The 20,445-nt window shown below is 50.6% G+C and overlaps 3 protein-coding genes and 1 pseudogene across 4 annotated transcripts; 2 read left to right on the top strand and 2 right to left on the bottom strand.

Annotated features, from left to right (window-relative positions):
* Positions 1-1,437: 1,437 nt before the first annotated feature.
* On the top strand, positions 1,438-1,749 carry LOC311321898 (histone H4; the record flags this gene model as incomplete). Its single annotated transcript, XM_084453912.1, has 1 exon — positions 1,438-1,749. One exon carries the CDS (start codon positions 1,438-1,440, stop codon positions 1,747-1,749), a length of 312 nt encoding a protein of 103 aa, XP_084310038.1.
* Positions 1,750-2,686: 937 nt separating this feature from the next.
* On the bottom strand, positions 2,687-7,226 carry LOC311321574 (histone H2B-like; the record flags this gene model as incomplete). The annotated part of the gene is made up of 2 exons (XM_084453569.1): positions 2,687-3,043; positions 6,987-7,226. The coding sequence occupies 2 exons, from the start codon at positions 7,224-7,226 to the stop codon at positions 2,687-2,689; spliced, it is 597 nt and encodes a 198-aa protein (XP_084309695.1).
* Positions 7,227-17,924: 10,698 nt separating this feature from the next.
* Positions 17,925-18,311, bottom strand: LOC311321760 (histone H2A-like; the record flags this gene model as incomplete). The annotated part of the gene is made up of 1 exon (XM_084453768.1): positions 17,925-18,311. One exon carries the CDS (start codon positions 18,309-18,311, stop codon positions 17,925-17,927), a length of 387 nt encoding a protein of 128 aa, XP_084309894.1.
* Positions 18,312-18,605: 294 nt separating this feature from the next.
* On the top strand, positions 18,606-19,003 carry LOC311321501 (histone H3.2-like; annotated as a pseudogene). The gene has a single exon. The product of its transcript is annotated as a histone H3.2-like (transcript).
* Positions 19,004-20,445: the final 1,442 nt, after the last annotated feature.

The following is a 20,445-nucleotide window of genomic DNA, read 5'->3' as shown; positions in this document are numbered from 1 at the left end:
GAAGGAACCCTGCCCCGGGAAGGAGGCGCCACTAGCCGTAGTGGCTTCTGACGCAGATTGACCCTCGTCTGCCTCGGAGATCTCTTCCTCATCATCCGTAGGCGCGAGGGAGGTAATCGGGGCCGCCGGTTGTTGCGGGGGCGCGCCGATGTCCTCGCCGACCAGCTGGACCAGACCTTCAGTCTCCAGCGGCGGCGGAGCGAAGAAATGCGCCCGAAGCATCCTCTCCATGGGGTCCAGGAGGGCGCAGATCTCGCAGGCGGGGGACGGAGCCAGACCCGCTCTGGCGTGCTGCGGCCCCAGATAGCGGAAGCAGAGGTGGTGTCCCACGTCGCTGTAGTGGGAGCCGCAGACACAGAAACGATCCGGCGGATCAATCGGCGCCGGCAGGGGGTCATCTAGGGACGCCGCCAGCTCCGCTTGGGTCCGCTGAGTAGACATTCTTATCTTCTTTCAGTATCAATGCGAGCTGAAAAATTGAAAAAGGAGCAGATGTGCGGGCGTAGCCCGCTTATACAGTGGTGCACCGGACTTGTTTGGACACAGGTGCGTGTATGTTTTTTTTTTTTCTTCAGTCAATGTAGCTAGCTGGGTTTCGCTAGCCAATAGGAGCTAGCCCTGTGGGGCGGAGCTCCACAAAATAGAACATAGGTTCACACAAATCTTCACAGGGAAGAAACCGAAAATGACGTTTGGCGCTGTGACTCAGGTATATAACCTCGGAGGGTGGGGCCTCCTGTCATGCACTGCCAGTCTGACCTATCACGACAGACGCTGTATAAAAGCTTCCGTCGTAGGGTCGCGCATGCGCATCCCATAGGTGAAACATTGAAACTAATGTTAAAAAGAGAACCTGCTGGCTTGCATACTGTTCAAACTGAAGGAAAAGTTGGCGCTCTTAAAATGAGGCTGATTCAAATCTAAGTCAGGTGCGTGGGCCCAAATGCACTGATCAAGGAAAAATAGAAGAAAAAGCCCGCACACTGACAAAAAAGAGAGGAGGCACTCAGGATACAAATAAAAAGTGATTTAATGTGACAACACACAAAAAAAGGACCGCTTCGGTCGTATCAGACCATCTTCAGCCATGAATACAAACATTTTGTTTTCCTTTTCTATCCCTATTTATCATAATCCACAAATCATGGGGAATAGGTCTTGGGCCGCATGCCGTCACGTGACTTGCAATACCGAGCTTTGGCCACTAGCCTAAGTCAAATGGCTTCATGCGCCGGTGAGCAACTTTCATTGAAATGAATAGGCAGCCATTTTCAATGCCGTCTCATCATACCTCCATGGCTCCGCCCAGCAGAAAAGAGCTCTCCCTGTGTTCAATCACATCCGCATTTTCGACATAATAGACGGGCCACGTTTCGAGAATTGAACAGTCAACTCGAAGGTTTCGTGTAGAACAATTGAAAAGAAAACCGTCAAAAAATGTCTGGCCGCGGAAAAGGAGGCAAAGGACTCGGAAAGGGAGGAGCGAAACGCCATCGCAAGGTTCTTCGTGATAACATCCAGGGCATTACCAAGCCTGCAATCCGTCGTTTGGCTCGCCGTGGCGGCGTGAAGCGTATTTCTGGTCTGATCTACGAAGAAACCCGTGGTGTGCTGAAGGTCTTTCTGGAGAACGTCATCCGTGATGCCGTTACCTACACCGAGCACGCCAAGAGAAAGACCGTCACCGCCATGGATGTCGTCTACGCTCTGAAGCGCCAAGGACGTACCCTGTACGGCTTCGGCGGATAAGCATCGTCTCACCGTTTCTTTAGTCCACCAACCCAACGGCTCTTTTAAGAGCCACCCACGTCTACAATTAAAAGCGATGGGTCCATGTTGAGTGAAACTCGGGTATTAATAGTCAAGGCTCATTAAGGTTGTTTTTATTAATCGTGAGCTTGCATCTGAGGAGCTCCGAAATACTCATTGCGTTGTACACTGGCATATAACTACATTAACTACAATCCGGAATGAATGGCTTGTTCGCCAACACTGTTGAAATTGTTTAATTGTAGGAAAACAGAAAAAAAAATCCCAGACTTGGGTTTGTTGCCCATCCATATCAAAATTACCTTGCAATATTCAGTATGCTGTCCATAGCCTATTTAAACAGCCTATGTACTGAAATCTTCCGTTTCCTTCTAGTCGGGCTACACTGAATTTGACTTGAATACTACGTTTAAAATATATACATGAACAAACGACACTAGATGAATAAGTATGCAATTACAAGGATGACAGTGCACAGTACATCAAATCGATTGTTTAAACTTGCATGAAACTGAAAGGTAGGGTTAGATCTTCAGTTTGAGGCAATGAGCTCCACATCGTACCATTTATTGAAGCAGATCCAGCCTCGCCGTCTTCCAGAGGCGGGAGTTTGGAAAAAGGGTGCAATAGCAAAAATTAGAGATCAATCTAGCTATAGATGGGACTATATGCTACTTCGATAACTATTGATCCCTGGAAAGATGAGGTACATATACATTGTAAAAAAGAATTCTACAATCGCAGATTGGAGAACAAAATGCACATTCGGTGACCAATTGCAGCATTTGCAGTTTGCGAGATGTACGAAAAGTAGCCAACAATCTAAATCGCCATGGAATTGCATTATTTTACAGAAAATGTGGGTGGCTCTTAAAAGAGCCTTTGGGGTAGTTTGGAGCCGTGGAAAGCAGCCGCTTTACTTGGAACTGGTGTACTTGGTCACTGCCTTAGTGCCCTCGGACACGGCGTGCTTGGCCAGCTCACCGGGGAGCAGCAGGCGCACGGCGGTCTGGATCTCCCTGGAGGTGATGGTTCTACGCTTGTTGTAGTGCGCCAGGCGAGAGGACTCTCCGGCAATGCGCTCGAAGATGTCGTTCACAAAGGAATTCATGATCCCCATGGCCTTGGAGGAAATACCAGTGTCGGGGTGGACCTGCTTCAGGACTTTGTACACGTAGATGGCGTAGCTCTCCTTCCTTGACTTTCTGCGCTTCTTACCGCCTTTGGCAGCGGTCTTGGAGACGGCTTTCTTAGAGCCCTTCTTGGGCGCGGACTTCGCAGTATATTTAATTTTATTAGGTAAATTTCATGTTACAGGTTATTCACAACTTGGCAATGCCGACACAATATATACATTTACACATATTACAGATAGACAAATAAAGGTTATTTACTAAAAAGTGAGAAGGCCTACTAGAAGATCAAGGCTGCTAGAAATAGAATAGGTCTTCTCAGGCTTCAGTTGGCCTGTCAGTATTTAAGTTCATCACAGTTTTAGGAGTGACCAGTTCAGTTCTGGAGATGCTTTCCTTAGGTCCATGGTTCTCCTTCTTCTTAGTTCAGTCCGTACACTCCTGAAGACCTCATCAGCATCAATAAAAATATTGTCCGTTGTCATTTTACAACGTGTTTTCCATATTTTAAAAACAGTTATACAAATACATATCCAAAATAATAAATGGGCTTCTACAGTGCTGTCAAAGTTATTATATAAGGTGCTTCTATGGCATGGTACCTTTAATCCTATGTCGCTCATTTTTTGCCATATTGTTTTGGATCTATCACAATCTATAAGAAGATGCCCAATGGTTTCTTTTTCTATGTTGCAGGTTGGCATCGGACATCTTGTGGTCTTTACATTACAGCTCCATTTGACCACGTTTCTCGCAGGCAGTCTGCCGTTAACAGTGAGCCACATAACGTCCCTCACTGCTCCGGAGATGTGTTCAGAGTTCAGGATCTCCGCCAGACGTTCACTTTGCTCCTGTGAGCAGTCTTTAAATATATTAGGCCCACCATAGAGGTATTCGGTAATACTGTTATGAATCACCTTATTTGACTGTGTGATCCAGTTAATATTCAGGTCTTTATATTTGTGAATAAAATCACCATAAGCCAGTACATAATAAGGCTGGGACTCCCTGCGTTTACCCCTTAACCTTTGCCACTTATTCACCTCTCCCACCCAGGTGGCCTTTTGGGATATGCCTTTTGAGATGTTTTTGCAGAAGGCTACATTTAACTTCGCACCAACATCGACAGCACCGAGTCCTCCATTTTTCACACTTTTGTACATTAAAAACCTTTTTGTTACTTCTCTGTTGTTTCCCCAGATTAATTTCACACACATTTTGCTTATCCTTACCACGCTTGCATTGGGTGGTGGAAGGATTGTTGCAACAAAAAGCAGTTTGGATAAAACAAAAGTCTTTATTACACCTATCCGTGCACTATAACTAATTTCCCTGACCCCCCATTTATCTGTTACATCCAATATCTCTTTTTCCTTTCTGTCCCAATTTCGTTGGGCGCAGTCCTTATTACTGAAATATATGCCTAAGATTTTAACCTCCTCCTTCACCTCTAGGTCTATGTGCGGCCTCGCACTATCATCTCCTATCCAGGTACACTCAGTTTTTGTGTGGTTTAATTGTGCGCCAGCAGCTTTTTCATAGAGGTAGAAGTGCTCTCTTATTATGTCCAACTCTCTCAGATTTTTTACAAAAACAGTCACATCATCTGCGTAGGCAGTTACTTTGACCTTTGTGCCATTCATGTTTACTCCTTCAATTCTATTATCATTTCTTATTCGCTGTATAAGAGGACTGATTGCAATAACATAAAGAGCTGCGCTTAGCGGACAACCTTGCTTCACTCCCTTCTGGATGTTGATGTACTCGGTCACACTTCCATTCACTTTAACAGCCACCTGAGACCTGGCATATAACATCTTAACCATGTTTATAAAATCATGGGGAAAGCCATATTTTAATAAAACCTTCCACATGTAGTCTCTGTTTATAAAATCAAATGCCTTCTTTTGGTCGAAGCCTATTATGAAAAAGCCAGGTTCGTCAGGCTTCGATATCATTTCCCTGATCATGTTTAAGTTATCCCACATAACTCGGCCTTTAATAGCACATGTTTGTTCTTTTTCAATTATGTGGTCTAGTATTTTACTTAATCTTGTCATTATAATTTTTGCCAAGATCTTATAATCGATGTTAGTAAGTGTGATCTGTCTCCAGTTACTTATATCCTTTTCATCTCCTTTTTTGTAGATCATGGATACTATACCCTGATAGAAGCTGTCATGCATTCCTGTCGGACTATTCAAACCCTCATTAAAGGCGGAGGACAACAGATCAGCAATATCCTTGCTAAAAAATTGATAGAACTCAGTGGGGAGTCCGTCTGGGCCGGGTGACTTCCCTCGATTTAATAGGGAGATGGCCAGCTTGACTTCCTCTGGTGTGATGACCCTTATTAGTGAGGCACCATCGACAACCTGCGTCAGCTGTAATTCCGAGAGGAAAACCTCCGTACCTTCCACCCCACTAGACTTATCAGCTCCATACATTTTGCTAAAACTATCTACTATAACTTTCTTTATATCATGATCCGTATCAACAATTTTACCTTCACTATTTCTTAACGAATCTATGCATTTGTAGTCGCTCCTTTCCTTGTACATCTTGATTACTTTGTGTATATTTGCGGGTTCATCAAAAGCTATACCTGCATGCATTTTAATAGTATTTGAATATTCATTATTAAAATTCATTAACTTTTCCTTAATCTCCTCAAAATCTTTTTCTTCTTGCTCTGTCAATGGAACGCTCTTAGGTCTACATTTAATGTCAACAAAGAGTTTCATTAATTCCTTATATTCTTCATTTCGTTGTTTATTTAAGAATTTACATTTATAAATTAGGTGTCTCTTTAGACTGTTCTTCAACTCCTCCCATAACTCAACGCTTGTTTTTGTAAATATTCGTAAGTCTTTGACTCTTTCGATCTCCCTTCTGACACTCTTTAATATAACAGGGTCTTTTAGACAATTCACGTTCAGCTTCCAGCTATTCTGTCTTGGACTGGGGACACTATCAAAGCTAACTGATGCTCTTACAGCTAAGTGGTCCGAGTTTACCCACACCTCTGTTCTATAGGACTGAACCTTTATCTTATCAGAGACATATATCCTATCTATGCGTGTCTTGATTCTTTGATCAAAACGTGAAAAACCCGCCTCATCTGGATACATCTCCCTGAAAGCATCTCTCATTTTGAACATATCGCATGTCTCTTTCAGAATCTTGCTTGTACGTGGTAGATTAAAAGGCGTTGTTGGTATGCGATCTTTAATGTCTGTAACTGTATTAAAATCCCCCGCTAAGACTATATTGTATCCACCACATAAGACCTCTTTTAGTTTGTGAAAAAGTCTGATCTTATCACTGCGGCTCTGTGATGTGTACACATTAATTAGGCGCAGTTTCTGCTTTCGTACAACACAATCCAATATTAACAGACGACCTGGTATTAATTCACATATTTTTTAATGAAAAATATACCGACTCCATCAGCTTTGTCACTCCCAATAGACATTTCTACACAGCCATGAGTCCATAAGTCTTTGACTTTTTGAATATCTTCCACAGAATTCGAATGTAGTTCTTGAGTGAAAATAATTTCAGCACTACTGTTCTTTAAAACATTCAGCTTTTCTTCTCTATTCTTAACGGAGTTTATTCCTCTTACATTTAATGTTGCTATATTAATAGCCATCATTAAGAAGAGAGGCCCTGTGACTTGCCACGAGTTCATGATAAATGAAATGGCTTCTTCCTGGGATCTCTATTCTTTCTGGGCTTTTTACCCTTCGTTTTGGTCCCTGGAGACGTTCTCTCCCTCTTACCCAATACTGGGAAATTATCTGACGTAACATTCAGGAAAGGTGTGGACTCACCCCCCTCTCTTTCACTGCTGCTGTTCACTCCACAGGAATCATCGAGGCTGTTGTCATCGGGGTTCACTTGATAGCTAGGAAGGCTGCCTTGTGTAGCTCCTTCCTTACTACATAGCCCACCGGCTTCCTCTGCTGGGCCGCACAGTTGAGCCACAGCGTCATCCAACTCGGCGCGTAGGCTGGCTGTGTCAGACACCATGCATGGCACCGGGTGGCTGGGAAAGCTGTCCTGTATGGTTCCCTGTACTGGTTGGCTGGTTTCCTGTGATAGCCACATCACGTCGTCGCTGTTGACCACTATGAAATCGGGGTCAGACTCTGCTGCTGATGGCGTCGCTGATGAGGATGGTGTCATTTCGTCTGCTCCTTCTGCCGCCGCTGTCTCCGCCGCCGCCTCTGCTGGATCTGCCGTCGCCGCTGTCGTCGCCGCTGCCGCATCTGGATCAGATGCCGCCGTGGCCTCCGCCGCCTCTGGAGCCGCTGCCATCTCCGCCGCTGTCTCCACCGCCTCTGGAACTGCTATCGTCGCCGCTGATGTTCTATTTCGTGGAGCTCCGCCCCACAGGGCTAGCTCCTATTGGCTAGCGAAACCCAGCTAGCTACATTGACTGAAGAAAAAAACATACACGCACCTGTGTCCAACCAGGTCCGGTGCACCACTGTATAAGCGGGCTACGCCCGCACATCTGCTCCTTCGAAATTTTCAGCTCGCATTGCTACTGGAGAAGATCAGAAGATGTCTACTCAGCGGACCCAAGCGGACCTGGCGGCGTCCCTAGATGACCCCCTGCCGGTGCCGATGGATCCGCCGGATCGTTTCTGTGTCTGCGGCTCCCGCTACAGCGACGTGGGACACCACCTCTGCTTCCGCTGTCTGGGGCCGCAGCACGCCAGAGCGGGTCTGGCTCCGTCCCCCGCCTGCGAGATCTGCGCCCTCCTGGACCCCATGGAGAGGATGCTCCGGGCGCATTTCTTCGCTCCGCCGCCGCTGGAGACTGAAGGTCTGGTCCAGCTGGTCGGCGAGGACATCGGCGCGCCCCCGCAACAACCGGCGGCCCCGATTACCTCCCTCGCGCCTACGGATGATGAGGATGAGCTCTCCGGGGAAGACGAGGTTCTCTCTGCGTCGGAAGCCACTACGGCTAGTGGCGCCTCCTTCCCGGGGCGGGGTTCCTTCGATCGCGACCTGCCCCGGCTGCTGGAGAGAGCCGCGCATCACCTCGGTATCTCCGTCCCGGAGGTTGCTGCGACTACGGGGCTCCCACTGTGGAGCTCCGTCTGCTACGGGCGTCCCTCTCAGCCTGCTCCTCGTCTCCTGCCGGCTATGCCTGACCTGGAGGCGTTCGTCGAGGCTGAATGGGAGCGGCCGTTGGCCATCAGAGGTCCGCTTCGCCAGTTCAGCAGAGCTACGAGGGTAACCGGCTGGACTCACGTAGCAGCTGTCGGCTCTCCTCCTCTGGAACCCGACATTGCAGCGGTCCTGGTGCCTGGTTCCTCCGCCTGGGGCTCGGCCAGGAAGCCTCTCATGCCGGACGTCAAAGACAAGACAACCCTGTCCTTGGCCGACAAAGGTTTTTCTCTGGCCGCGCAGGCCGTGGCTGCCTCCTCCTCCATTGCTATGCTGGCCATTTACATCGGCCAGCTAGCTACGGAGAAAACCCCCCCCTCTATGGATGAAGACAGGAGAGCGGAGATGGCCGAAGCCGCCGGAGCCGTGGCTCAGCTTGTGAGAATCTCCGCCTCCTGTCTGGGTGGAGTGATGGCCACGTCGGTGGTGCAGCAGCGCCACCTATGGCTCTCCCTGACTCGTCTGCGCGAGGAAAGCAAGAGTGTCCTCCTCAACTCGCCGGTCAGTAGGGAGGGGTTGTTTGGGGCAGCTGTGTCTAAAATCCTGGAGCAGTGTCGCAGCCAGGAGCAGGACCGGCTCCTCCTCGCTCGCCACCTCGCGGCTCCGGGGGAGCGCAGTGTGCCGGCACGTCCGCGTGCTCCGGCTGATGCTGCCGCGACTGGGAGCAAGCGCCGGCGGACACACAAGACTAAACAACCTGCCACGGGGTCCCGCCCCGCTACGGCCCATGGACCGGCTCGCCCGGGCTCCTGGACTGCGCACGCGGCTCCTCCCCCGCGACCTCCCCCTGCCTACCCCGCCCAGGGTGCCGGGACCGGTCCGGCGTCTTCAAGCGCGCCCACCGCTCCGCCTCCGGCTTGGGGTAGGAAGAGGCGCACCTATTGACGGTGCGTGAAGATGCGTGACTGTGTTGTGCCCACACCACGCTCTGTTCAGAGCGGCGGTGAGCGAGTTTCCCTGTTCAATAAAACAAACACGATGCAACGTTATCAAGCTGGTTGTAATGTGCAGTCCGCATCTCCTCCCTTTTCAACTACTGTAATGTTCTCGGCTAGAGCCGCTGGGTCTTCTGTGAAAGAGTCAGAATTGACCACGGCAGGTCTCGCCGCAGCTGGGAGACCGGCTCGAGCCGCGGAGTCTTTTCCTGCTAAAGCAGACGTGACTCACGCGGGGCTCGCCGGCTCAGCTGATGTGATGTATTCGGCTAGAGCCACCGGGTCTTCCGTGAAAAAGTCGGAATTGACCATGGCAGGTCTCGCCGCAGCTGGTAAACCGACTCGAGCCGCGGAGTCTTTTCCTGCAAAGAGAGCAGACGTGACGCGCGCAGCTCTCGCCGGTTCAGCGAATGTAATATATTCGGCTAGAGCCGCCGGGTCCTCTGTGAGAAAGTCAGATTTGACCACGGCAGGTCTCGCCGCCCCTGTTCTAAACAGACCGGTTGGGTTTTTAACAGAGGGGATGTGTGCGCCCAGGCCAAGTGCTATGGCTGTACTGCCCTGTTCGAAGTTTTCTCGGGACCGTCCGCTGGCGGGGTTTAGCGGCGAAAAAGATGCGCTAGACCCCCAGACGGCGTTCGTTCATTCGGGCCGAGCGTTCGAGCCTCTCCCTGTGTGTTCGACAGGTAGAGAGTTTTCACGCTCACCGGTCAGTGAGAATACTTCCGTGTTTACTGCCTCGGCTGGCTATTTAACACTGCCCGCCTCTCATGTCCCGTCTAGTCGGTCTGCGAAAGACGGCACCTTGCCAGATCATGCAAATGAGAAGGCGGGGCTTCCCGCATTGCAACACTCCGCCGTTTTCTCTCAATGGGATGAGCGACGGCGGCTTGTTAGCAATGCGGACGGTGTCGGCTCACTTCCTCTTTTTGTGAATGAAGTGCTTCTTGACAGGAATGCCATTCATTCTCGCGCTGTTCAGGGACATGGAACTCCCAATGGGGATTTTTCATCTCCCTTTCGAGGGTGGCCCGCCTTGGGCCAGGACAGCAGAGTTTCTCAGCTGTCCGGTGGCGGTCAGGGCCAAATTGAACTATGGCAGGTTCCTCGATCTGTTCCCGCGATCTCCGGCACAACCTCTTTCCAACCGCTTCACAGTCTGGCAGGAGAGATGTCTCCTGGACAGCTGGTTGCAGCGTGTTCTACGGGAAGGGTATCTCATTCAGTTTTGTTGCCCCCCACCGCCCTTCATGGGCGTAGTGGAGACAGTGATACCGCGTCCCGCTCAGGCTGCCGCTCTGTCAGCAGAGATTGCAGAACTGATGGCGAAGGGAGCGGTAACTGTGGTCCCGTCAGGCCAGAGGGACGAGGGATTTTATTCCCGCTACTTCCTCGTGCCAAAGAAGACGGGGGGCGTGAGGCCAATTTTGGACCTCCGCCTTTTCAACAAAACGGTGGCGAATCTGAAGTTCCATATGCTTACGGTGCGACAAATGCTGGAGGCATTCCTTCCCGGCGATTTTTGCACCAGCATAGACCTCAAGGACGCTTACTTCCACATACCGATAGCTCATCGGCATCGGAAGTTTTTGCGTTTCGCCTACCTGGGTGTGGCGTACGAATATACCAGACTCCCGTTTGGATATGCGCTCGCCCCCAGAACCTTCTCCAATTGTGTGGAGGCGGCGTTGAGGCCACTGCGCCGGCAGGGCATCAGGATCCTGGCGTACCTGGACGACCTGCTGGTACTGGCTCCGTCGCCTTTGTTGGCTCTGATGCATACCGCCACGGTGGTGCGGCATCTCACCGACCTGGGGTTTGCAATCAACTGGGAGAAGAGTGCTCTGTGGCCGGCCCGTCAGATTGTTTACCTAGGTATCAATCTGGACACGAGCGCCATGAGAGCACGGCTATCCGATTCAAGGAGGGAAACACTGGAGAAGAGTCTCAGTGTTTGCCGTCCTTCTCGAAAGATCGCGGTTCTGTCGGTCATGCGCCTTCTGGGTCTCATGGCAGCCGCCCATGTGGTAGTGTCACTGGGCCTTCTTCACATGAGGTGCGTGCAGAGATGGTTCGCGCGGCTTCGTCTGGACCCTGTGAGGCACAGACGGCGCCTTGTGCGGATGCCGGGGTCGTTGTCAGCAGACCTCGACTATTGGAGGGACCGGCGCGTAATAGCGCACGGTGTTCCAATAGGCAGGGTGTCGGCTCACGTCGCTGTCTTCACAGACGCGTCTCTAAGCGGCTGGGGTGGTACATGTCTGTCCCAGGCCGTAGGTGGTTTGTGGGCCGTCGGAGAACGGCGCCACATCAACCTCCTGGAGTTGGAGACGGTGCTACTGACATTGCGCCACTTTGTACACCTGGTACAGGGGCGCGATGTGCTGGTGCGGTCAGACAACCAGACCACAGTAGCTTACGTCAACCGACAAGGGGGAGTCCGCTCGCCAGCGCTTCACCGTCTGGCGGTAACGCTGTGGCGATGGGCTCATGTCAATCTCCGGTCACTGACAGCGCGGCACATTGCCGGCCGTCTGAACGTCGGGGCGGACCTGATGTCTCGGGGCGGGCCTCACCCGGACGAGTGGAGCCTACATCCTCAGGTAGTGGCTCAGCTCTGGACCCGGTTCGGCAGAGCAGGGGTGGATCTCTTTGCTTCGAGAGAGAACGCGAAGTGTCCCCTCTGGTTCTCTCTGAGACAGCAGGACCAGCCTCCGCTGGGCGTGGATGCGTTCGCGCATGCCCCCTGGCCGGGGGCGCTGCTGTATGCTTTCCCGCCGATGGGGCTGATTTTACCATTGTTGGCCAGGGTGCGGTCGGAGGGTGCATCAGTGATACTGATAGCGCCGGACCGCCACTGGGCGAGATGGTATGCAGAAGTGATGGCCATGACTACTGTAGAACCGTGGCACATCCCTCATTGGCCGAACGCTCTGTCCCAGGCGGAGGGCTCAATTTGCGCACCTCCAGTCTTGGGACGGCCGCTGGTGGCCTGGCTCTTGAACGGCGGAGATTGTCTGATAGGGGACTCTCTCCGGCCGTGATCTGTACAATTCAGAGCGCGCGCGCGGCTTCCACTGCCTTGGTTTACTCTGGCAAATGGGCTGCTTTTGCGCGTTGGTGTGAGGAAAGGGACTTCGCTCCCGAGTCATGCTCGGTCGAGGCGATTTTGGAATTCCTTCAGCACCTGATGGGTCATGGTGGCGGTTTGGCAGCATCCACTATCAAGGTGTATGCGTGTGCTATTTCCGCATGCCATGAGGGGTTCGCCAAAACTACGGTTTTCGGGCATCCCCTGGTTAAACGCTTCCTGGCCGGCACGCGCCGTCTTCGCCCTGTGCGTAAGGCTGCGGCGCCGCCTTGGGATTTGCTCTTGGTTCTGGATGCGCTATGTAAAGCGCCGTTCGAACCAATGGAGCGGATATCTCTCAAGTGGCTGTCGATTAAGACCGCGCTGCTCCTTGCTCTGACGTCGGGCAAGCGGGTCAGTGATCTGAGGGCGTTGACAGTTTTTCTCATCACGGGTGATGGGAGCAAAGCTGTGTTGCGCACGGATCCATCTTTCGTTCCGAAGGTGGTCCGGGGCGCCTATAGGGCACGGGATTTGGAGCTGGGAGCCTTCTATCCTCCACCTCATGCGAGCGAGGAAGAGGCCCGCCTGCATTTGTTGTGTCCTGTGCGTGCGTTGATGTGTTACGTCCAGCGCACGGCTGCGGTCCGCACCACCCCCCAGTTGTTGGTTTGCCACGGCCCAGGGACGGTGGGTTCTCCGTTGTCGAAACAGCGTCTCTCCCATTGGATCTGTGAGGGCATCGCCCAGTCTTACGTGACTGCGGGTCGTCCTCTGCCTGGTGCTGTTCGGGCACACTCCACAAGGGGTGTGGCCACGTCAGTTGCCCTGTTCAATGGTGTGTCAGTGGAGGACATCTGTGCGGCGGCGACTTGGTCGTCCCCGTCTCCTTTTGTCCGTTATTACCTTTTATCCATGTCCTCTGTCTCTGTGGCGTCATCTGTGCTAAACACAGCCGCCGGTGCGAGCCAGCGTTAGACAGGATTTTTCATGTAGGTGTTCGGCTCGAGTCGCCGGGTCTTCTGTGAAAGAGTCAGAATTGACCATGGCAGGTCTCGCCGCTACTGGAGAACCGGTTTGAGCCGCGGGGTCTTTTCCTGCTAGGAAAGCAGACGTGACTCACTCAGGTCTCACCGGTTCAGCTAAGGTAGGAGCGGGCCCGTCTAGTGACGTTCCGTTCCTGTTTATGTGTGAGGCTGGGACGGGCTTGTTACGGAGTAACCGCTTTGGTCCAGCTCTCGCCCCACGTACCTCTCCTTGCCCTCGGCTGTGATAGACTGAGTGTGGCGGGGTGGGGCCAGTGCTTGGGTCGGATCAACTGTTAGTATGGTCTCGCCTTGGAGCCCTGGCTTGTGTCCTGACTGGTTTCCCTTACTGGGGCCAGCAAGAGTGTATGGTGCGGTCGTGTAGCTCCGCTTATGCCAATAGGAGCTAGCCCTGTGGGGCGGAGCTCCACGAAATAGAACGATGGTTACGTATTGTAACCCTAGTTCTATGAGTGGAGCGGAGCCCCACAGGGAACAGACTTGCTGCCCCGCAGTCTGCTCGCTGAAAATTTCGGTTAGGAGCAGATGTGCGGGCGTAGCCCGCTTATACAGTGGTGCACCGGACCTGGTTGGACACAGGTGCGTGTATGTTTTTTTCTTCAGTCAATGTAGCTAGCTGGGTTTCGCTAGCCAATAGGAGCTAGCCCTGTGGGGCTCCGCTCCACTCATAGAACTAGGGTTACAATACGTAACCATCGTTCCTGGATCCGTCGCCTCTGGAACCGCTGTCGCCGCCGCCACTGATGTTCCTGGATCCGTCGCCTCCGCTGGTGCTGCTGTTGTCTCCGCTGGGGGCTGGTGGTTCTTCTGCGGTGTTGTGGCTGGGCCCTTCTCCGCTGCCGCCCTCGCCGCACGCTGATGGCTCGGTATGCGCTTGCGGGCTCCTGGTTCTGCCGTCGTGCTCTCTGTGCGTTGTCTGCCCTCAGGTGTTGGTGAAAACGCCGGGGCCGACTGTCGCCCTCTATCTGCTGCCGCTGCTGCTGCTGCTGCTGCTGTTCGCTGCTGGTTCTCTGCTGCTGCGGCGCCTCCTGCTGCTCTCGCCCGATTACTATATGAAGACGGGCAGGTGAAGTAGCTATGGCCTTCGCCTTGACACAGGGTGCAGGTCTCGGTGTTGGTGCACTGCTTCCCTTTGTGTCCGACTATTCCACAGCGCCAACACCTGACCAAAACGCAGTCCTTTACTTGGTGGGAATTAGATTGGCATATGTAACACCGCTGAATCTGTCCCGGGTAGGTAATCTTGCCGTTATATGGGCCGAGGGAAATGGAATTTGGCAGGGACGCGAGCCGCCCCTCGCCGTCACGGTTAAGTTTGACTCGGTATCGCCGCACACCAAACCACAACCCAAGGTTGTCCAAAAGTTTCTCCACCGGCCGCAGGATGGTACAGTACCGGCGGAGGTAGTGCTCCACGTCATGGTCAGCGACCCTCGCGGTCCAGAACTTGACAATAATGGATAATATGTCAGCTGGGACGGAGGAGTGCGACTCAAAATCCTTCCATTCACCGTCTGCTCTATCTGCGAATAGGCCGAGGAATTTCCGCAAAGAGCGGTCAGTGTGGAAGCTGAGCTCAAAGTCTCTCCTGGAGGGTAGCTCTATGAAGGAATAAACTTCGCTCACCTCGATCCAGGTAGTACTAAATAGACGTTGGCCAACAGTGTCTCGGGTGGGAGGCTCTCCCTTCCCGGTATAGCGTAACCTGACCCAGTGCCGTCCGGCCTGGTCGGGCAACATTTTCTTATTTTTTTTTTAAACAAAACACCGTCTTTTGTTTGGCGTTTCTCTAAACGTGAGAAATGGGGGGGAGGGGACCGCAGACACCGCAAGGTGCTGCGGTCAATCTTATTTTTCGTTCCTGAAGCTCAAATAAATAAAGTTATTATGACTTCGCAGCAGGTTCAGGCATCTCGATTCTTCGTTGCTTCACAGGAACAAATGTAAGAAGCCGTTGGTATTCACCCACTATATATGGAAGGGTATGCAAATATTTAGGCAAGGCTCCCTCTAATATCTGCGTTGAGCTCGACTCCCTCGTTTCACCTGTGACCCAAATCAATTGCACATGCCGGGACCCCCCCTCCGTCTGCCGTTTTTTTTTTTGTAGCCTATCCATACAAACTAAGTTAGTCAACCCCCCCCCCCAAAAAAAAAATGTGGGAGGGACAATCTTGCTTCATGAATCTGAGATGTACAAGTACAGTAATGAAACGCAGATATTTATTATTATTATTAATGATAATAGTAACAATAATAATGAATATTTTGTGTGTGCGTAAGCAAGCGGTAGCTCTAATCCAACGATGCTACAGCAGCATCTGTCACCAAGCTAGCACGACACACATCAAAAGACAGCTTTCTCAAAAGGTGAACAGAATTGGACAGATTGGTTCCCTGCACACGCCCACTGCTCCTGGCAGCCCTTGGAGGAAGGATAGCATAGGATGGGTCAAAGGCTGAAATTTTCACCAGGCAACCTGAGTGTGTGTGTGCGTGTGTGTATGTGCGTACGTGCGTGCGTGTGCATGTAAAGTACACATTCAACACTAGCATGTTTCTGTGTGTGCATGTGTTTGAAAAGAGTGGCAGAGAGAGGGGTTTGAATATGACCAGGGCCATGGTGCTCACCACTGTTTGGAGATATAGCTACAGTAGCCTAGTAGCTCACAATGCCAGGCAGAGGCCCGGTCTCTTGAGAATGCCGAGAACAGTGCCCAGGGTGACACAGCATTTGAGGCGGTGGCGCCAAGACTCTGGAATACTCTTCCCCAGGCCCTGAGAGAGTCATCCACTGAACTCATGTTCAAAAAACTTCTTAAGAAACAGATGTTCAGGCAGGCATCTATACTGCTCGCAATGTTCTGTTTTTTCTGTTCTGTGTCGTTTTAATTTTGTCTCGTGTTGTATTGCCTTTTAATGTATTACTGTAAAGCATTCTGTGCATCCGTGCTATGAAGAGCGCTATAGAAATAAAAAGCTTACTATTTTCAGAAACTATGCCAAATTCATTTACTTTTTCCTCGACCACGCATATTCACGTCAGGTAGGCTAGTTTAGTAAAGAACAGCACAGAAGGAGTTTTGATCAATTGATCACTCATCAATAAGCACTTTCCGTGTGAAGTGTAAGGTGTAGCCTAAATCTTCAGTTGGAGCCTACCTAAAGCCTAAGCTAGGCTTCTTCAAATTGTTAAGCTTTGTGTAATTCTCATGGCACATTCAATTACACGATGAAGAGATGTATATAGTCAGGTCATCAAATTAAGTAAAAAGAAAAAGAGTGTGTTGTGATTGTTGGGCTATGTTTCACCTTTCTGCCCTCTGCAACCAATGTGCTTTTAGGCGATTTCATTTGGTTTGATTTGTAGGCTACTAAGAAAGGAGGTTATTGAATGAGAACAAGCTGTGGTACAATCTAAATGACGAAACCCTAGGGAGCTAGCGTGCAGGTCACTGCCTCAACAACAATGCACGGTCTCCAGGCAGCAATCGAAATCAGAAGTCGGGCTAACCCTAACCCTCAACCCATGTACAATGAGTCCAACTCATCGCTCCTCAAAGGGAACTACGACATAGGTGTGCTCAGAGACTCCTCCTAAACCAACCCAGGTAAGACGAAGCCGGTGCGCCTCAGGTCACTTTACTGCATAGCCATACCAACCAAACGACGACATTGCGCCAGACGAGGGACGTAGACTGTAGTAGTAGTAGTAGCCTAGTCTAAAAAGACCAGAGGGAGTCATTCTGCAGGAAATCCAAATGAGAGTCACCCTCTGAGAAAGGTAGCATACACACACGGACAGACAACACTTTTATAGGGACCAGGGCTCAGACCCAGTTTCAACACTGTGCTTTACGCACCCCAAGAGACCCTGTTTAAAAACTCCGGCACCACATCTGTGTACCCTAAATCTTTTTAGTCCCTCGCCAAACAACTTGTCTCACTGGGCAACGGTTTGTGTCCATAATCGCTTGCACTTTTAGACACTTTAGGAGTCAAATGCCAGGCATCCAGTTTGCACAGCTCCATCCGAGAGATCAACGGCAATGTTTTCACACAGTCGCAACTAAACAGACGAGGCCGCCGCTACCCAAACCGCTTTATTTCGAACGGCAAATAGGTTACTCCTTGTCACATTCGCTTTAGGACTTGTGCTCCACTCCAACTTTGATTTTTAGCCCTTTATTCGCCAGGAGAAAACACAAGAGAAGCATTTTGGTAACCGGGAGCTGCAGAGTTGGGGAGCTGAGTCCACACGGTTCTCATGTCGCGTTTAAGGCCAACCCTTTGCACAGGCGAGCAGGATAAGGACTGCGCAGTCAATGATCAGAGCTGATCGCCGCCATGCTGTGACCCTTGCATTGTGGCTAAATTTCGTCCATTATTGTATAAGTCTACGAGGAGATCAAGCCATTTATACAAGGACGTCTAATTAGGTAGGACAAACAGCACGACAAACTAGGTCATTCATGCAGCACACTTCATCCACAAAGGCAACACGAAGCGTTTCAATTAAACAGGTTTTAAATTAAAACAATGACAAGTCAAGAGTAATACAACTGCCCAATAACGAATATTTTAAAGCAATCCAAAAACATGTCTGCAATACCTTCAAACCAGACTGAATTAGCTAAATTTCAAGCATCAAGCTCATGTAGGCAAATGTGCCTCAAATCGGGAGAGAGAGAACAATGGAAATACACGTTGCACTTTTAAGAATAGAAGTGGGTGGCTCTTAAAAGAGCCTTTGGGATTATTGGGAGAATTCACGTCAGTGGCGACTTCACTTGGCTTTGACAGCCTTCTCGGTCTTCTTAGGGAGAAGCACTGCCTGGATGTTGGGCAGCACGCCGCCCTGGGCGATCGTCACACCTCCGAGAAGTTTGTTGAGCTCCTCGTCGTTGCGGACAGCCAGCTGAAGGTGACGGGGGATGATACGACTCTTCTTGTTGTCGCGGGCAGCGTTGCCGGCCAACTCCAGGATCTCAGCAGTCAGGTACTCGAGCACAGCGGCCAGGTAGACCGGTGCACCGGCTCCCACACGATGGGCATAGTTGCCCTTACGGAGAAGTCTATGAACACGACCCACGGGGAACTGGAGACCGGCGCGAGATGATCGGGTCTTGGCCTTGGCCCTTGCTTTGCCTCCTGTTTTCCCTCTTCCGCTCATGTTCAGTATCGAAGTATTTCAGAAACTGAGTGGCCTGATACCACTGCGGTCGGATTTTTATACCTTACGTAAAGTGGCGCTCTTTTGCCTTTGTCGCCTTATCCAATCCCAGGCTCCATGTTAATGTCCAATACGGAGAAAGAGGCGATAGCCAGCCAATGAAGTCGCCCAGAGAGGCCGTCCAATCAGCGCACGGCAGCGGACGTTATAAAAATGGCACATTACCTTCTGTAAAGCTACAAGACTCTCCGTGGAAAGTTTTAACTTCAACTCGCGGAGAAGACATCTGAAATCATGGCCAGAACCAAGCAGACCGCCCGTAAATCCACCCGAGGAAGCAGCTCGCCACCAAGGCGGCTCGTAAGAGCGCACCCGCCACCGGCGGTGTGAAGAAGCCTCATCGTTACAGGCCCGGCACAGTAGCCCTGAGAGAGATCCGTCGTTACCAGAAGTCTACCGAGCTGTTGATCCGCAAGTTGCCCTTCCAGCGCCTGGTGAGGGAAATCGCTCAAGACTTCAAGACCGACTTGCGCTTCCAGAGCTCTGCTGTGATGGCCCTGCAGGAGGCCAGCGAGGCATACCTGGTCGGCCTCTTCGAGGACACCAACCTGTGCGCCATTCACGCCAAGAGGGTGACCATCATGCCCAAGGACATCCAGTTGGCCCGCCGCATTCGCGGAGAACGCGCCTAAATTGTCCTGAGTTGCTTTATCATTTCAACATCCCCCAAAGGCTCTTTTAAGAGCCACCTCATTATCTCTAATAATAAAGCCAATGTGTTCCTATTGCAACCTGCAGTGTAGTGCGTCCTAATAGGAGTAGTTTGGACTGCTAGGTCTCCTACACTGTCCATTCACCACCGTCATGACATCCACGTATACAATGCAATTATTTTTGTACATTGACCTTATGCCCAGCCATGGATTTCAGCTTGTACTGCCTTTTTTAACACCCAAGAAGAGAACTTGCAACTTTGTGAAAGTCAGAGTTTAGTCCCTTCCAGCATTTGATTACAGCCTCAGAAAGTATGAACGTAGTTTCAAAATGGTTTATTCAAACACTAGTAACATGCTTTGTTTAGCGTATGAGGTGGTTTAAACAAGTGAATAGCCGTTCAATCTATTTTAACGTGATGGGGAAAACCAGAGCAAAGTGAGATTAAGTTTTTTTTTTGTATTGTTTCTTTTTCCTCCTGCGTTGTGGTATGATTCAGGTGGACTATTTAATTGTTTTTGAAAAACCATACATAATACCACAAAGCACAAAGTCACAAGGAACAAAAAAAGCCCTTTAGCTTTCTCTAGTGGCTATAGTTGAATAGTTAAACCAAATTACATTCTGGTACAGATATGGTATGGATTTCCATCAACTATATCTTTTGACTGTGGCGCCTGTCTTTACCTGTCTTTTGGCAACCCCTATGTCTTCTCATTTGGATAGTTGAGAACAGATTGTAGCACAACTAAGATAGACCTCCATCCTGTCAGTCACAGTGTGAAATAGTACTGTTCCCTCCACGGTTCCCTCACGTCAAATGGGAGCTGAAGGAGGTGGATGTTGATGGTCCCCAGTCCCCAGCCCAGTAGGTTCAGCTGCAGCACCACAACACCAGTGGCACACACATTTTTAATCCATACATACAGTTCACCTGTGTATTTACATGTAACCCATATATTGTATTGCATATTATATCGACCTAAACCTATTTCATATCGCTTGAATGTGTCTGTTGTAACAGTGCAATTTCCCCTCTGGAATTAATGAAGTACCTGCCTGCCCTGAAAATGGACTACTGTTAAATCAGTTGTCTCTGCAGTACCCCTGTACAGGGGTCCGAGTCCTGCCCTCCTGTAACAGGAACTTACCAGTCCAGCGACTTCTCGTTTGTGTGGGTTTCTAATAGATAGTTTAGGCAGGTGAGGAGAAGATTTGTCTAAAGCTTCTAACAGTCTTTCCCAGAGCCCACCCTGCCTACGCTCCAGCAGCACCCCCTATGACCTGAGAGGGGGGATACAGCACAGGAGCCAAATCAGGTTCACCACTGCTCTTCTCTAAAGGAGATGTCTGTTGACGTGGTTGCTAGAATTAGGTTTTAGCAGCTAGTATACTTTAGCTACAAGGGTGTGTCGTTTAC

This window comes from Borostomias antarcticus (assembly GCF_949987555.1).
Source record: "Borostomias antarcticus genome assembly, chromosome: 19".
Lineage (NCBI taxonomy): Eukaryota > Metazoa > Chordata > Actinopteri > Stomiiformes > Stomiidae > Borostomias > Borostomias antarcticus.
The sequence above is the reverse complement of the archived record's forward strand: the minus strand, read 5'-3'. Positions and strand labels throughout refer to the sequence as shown.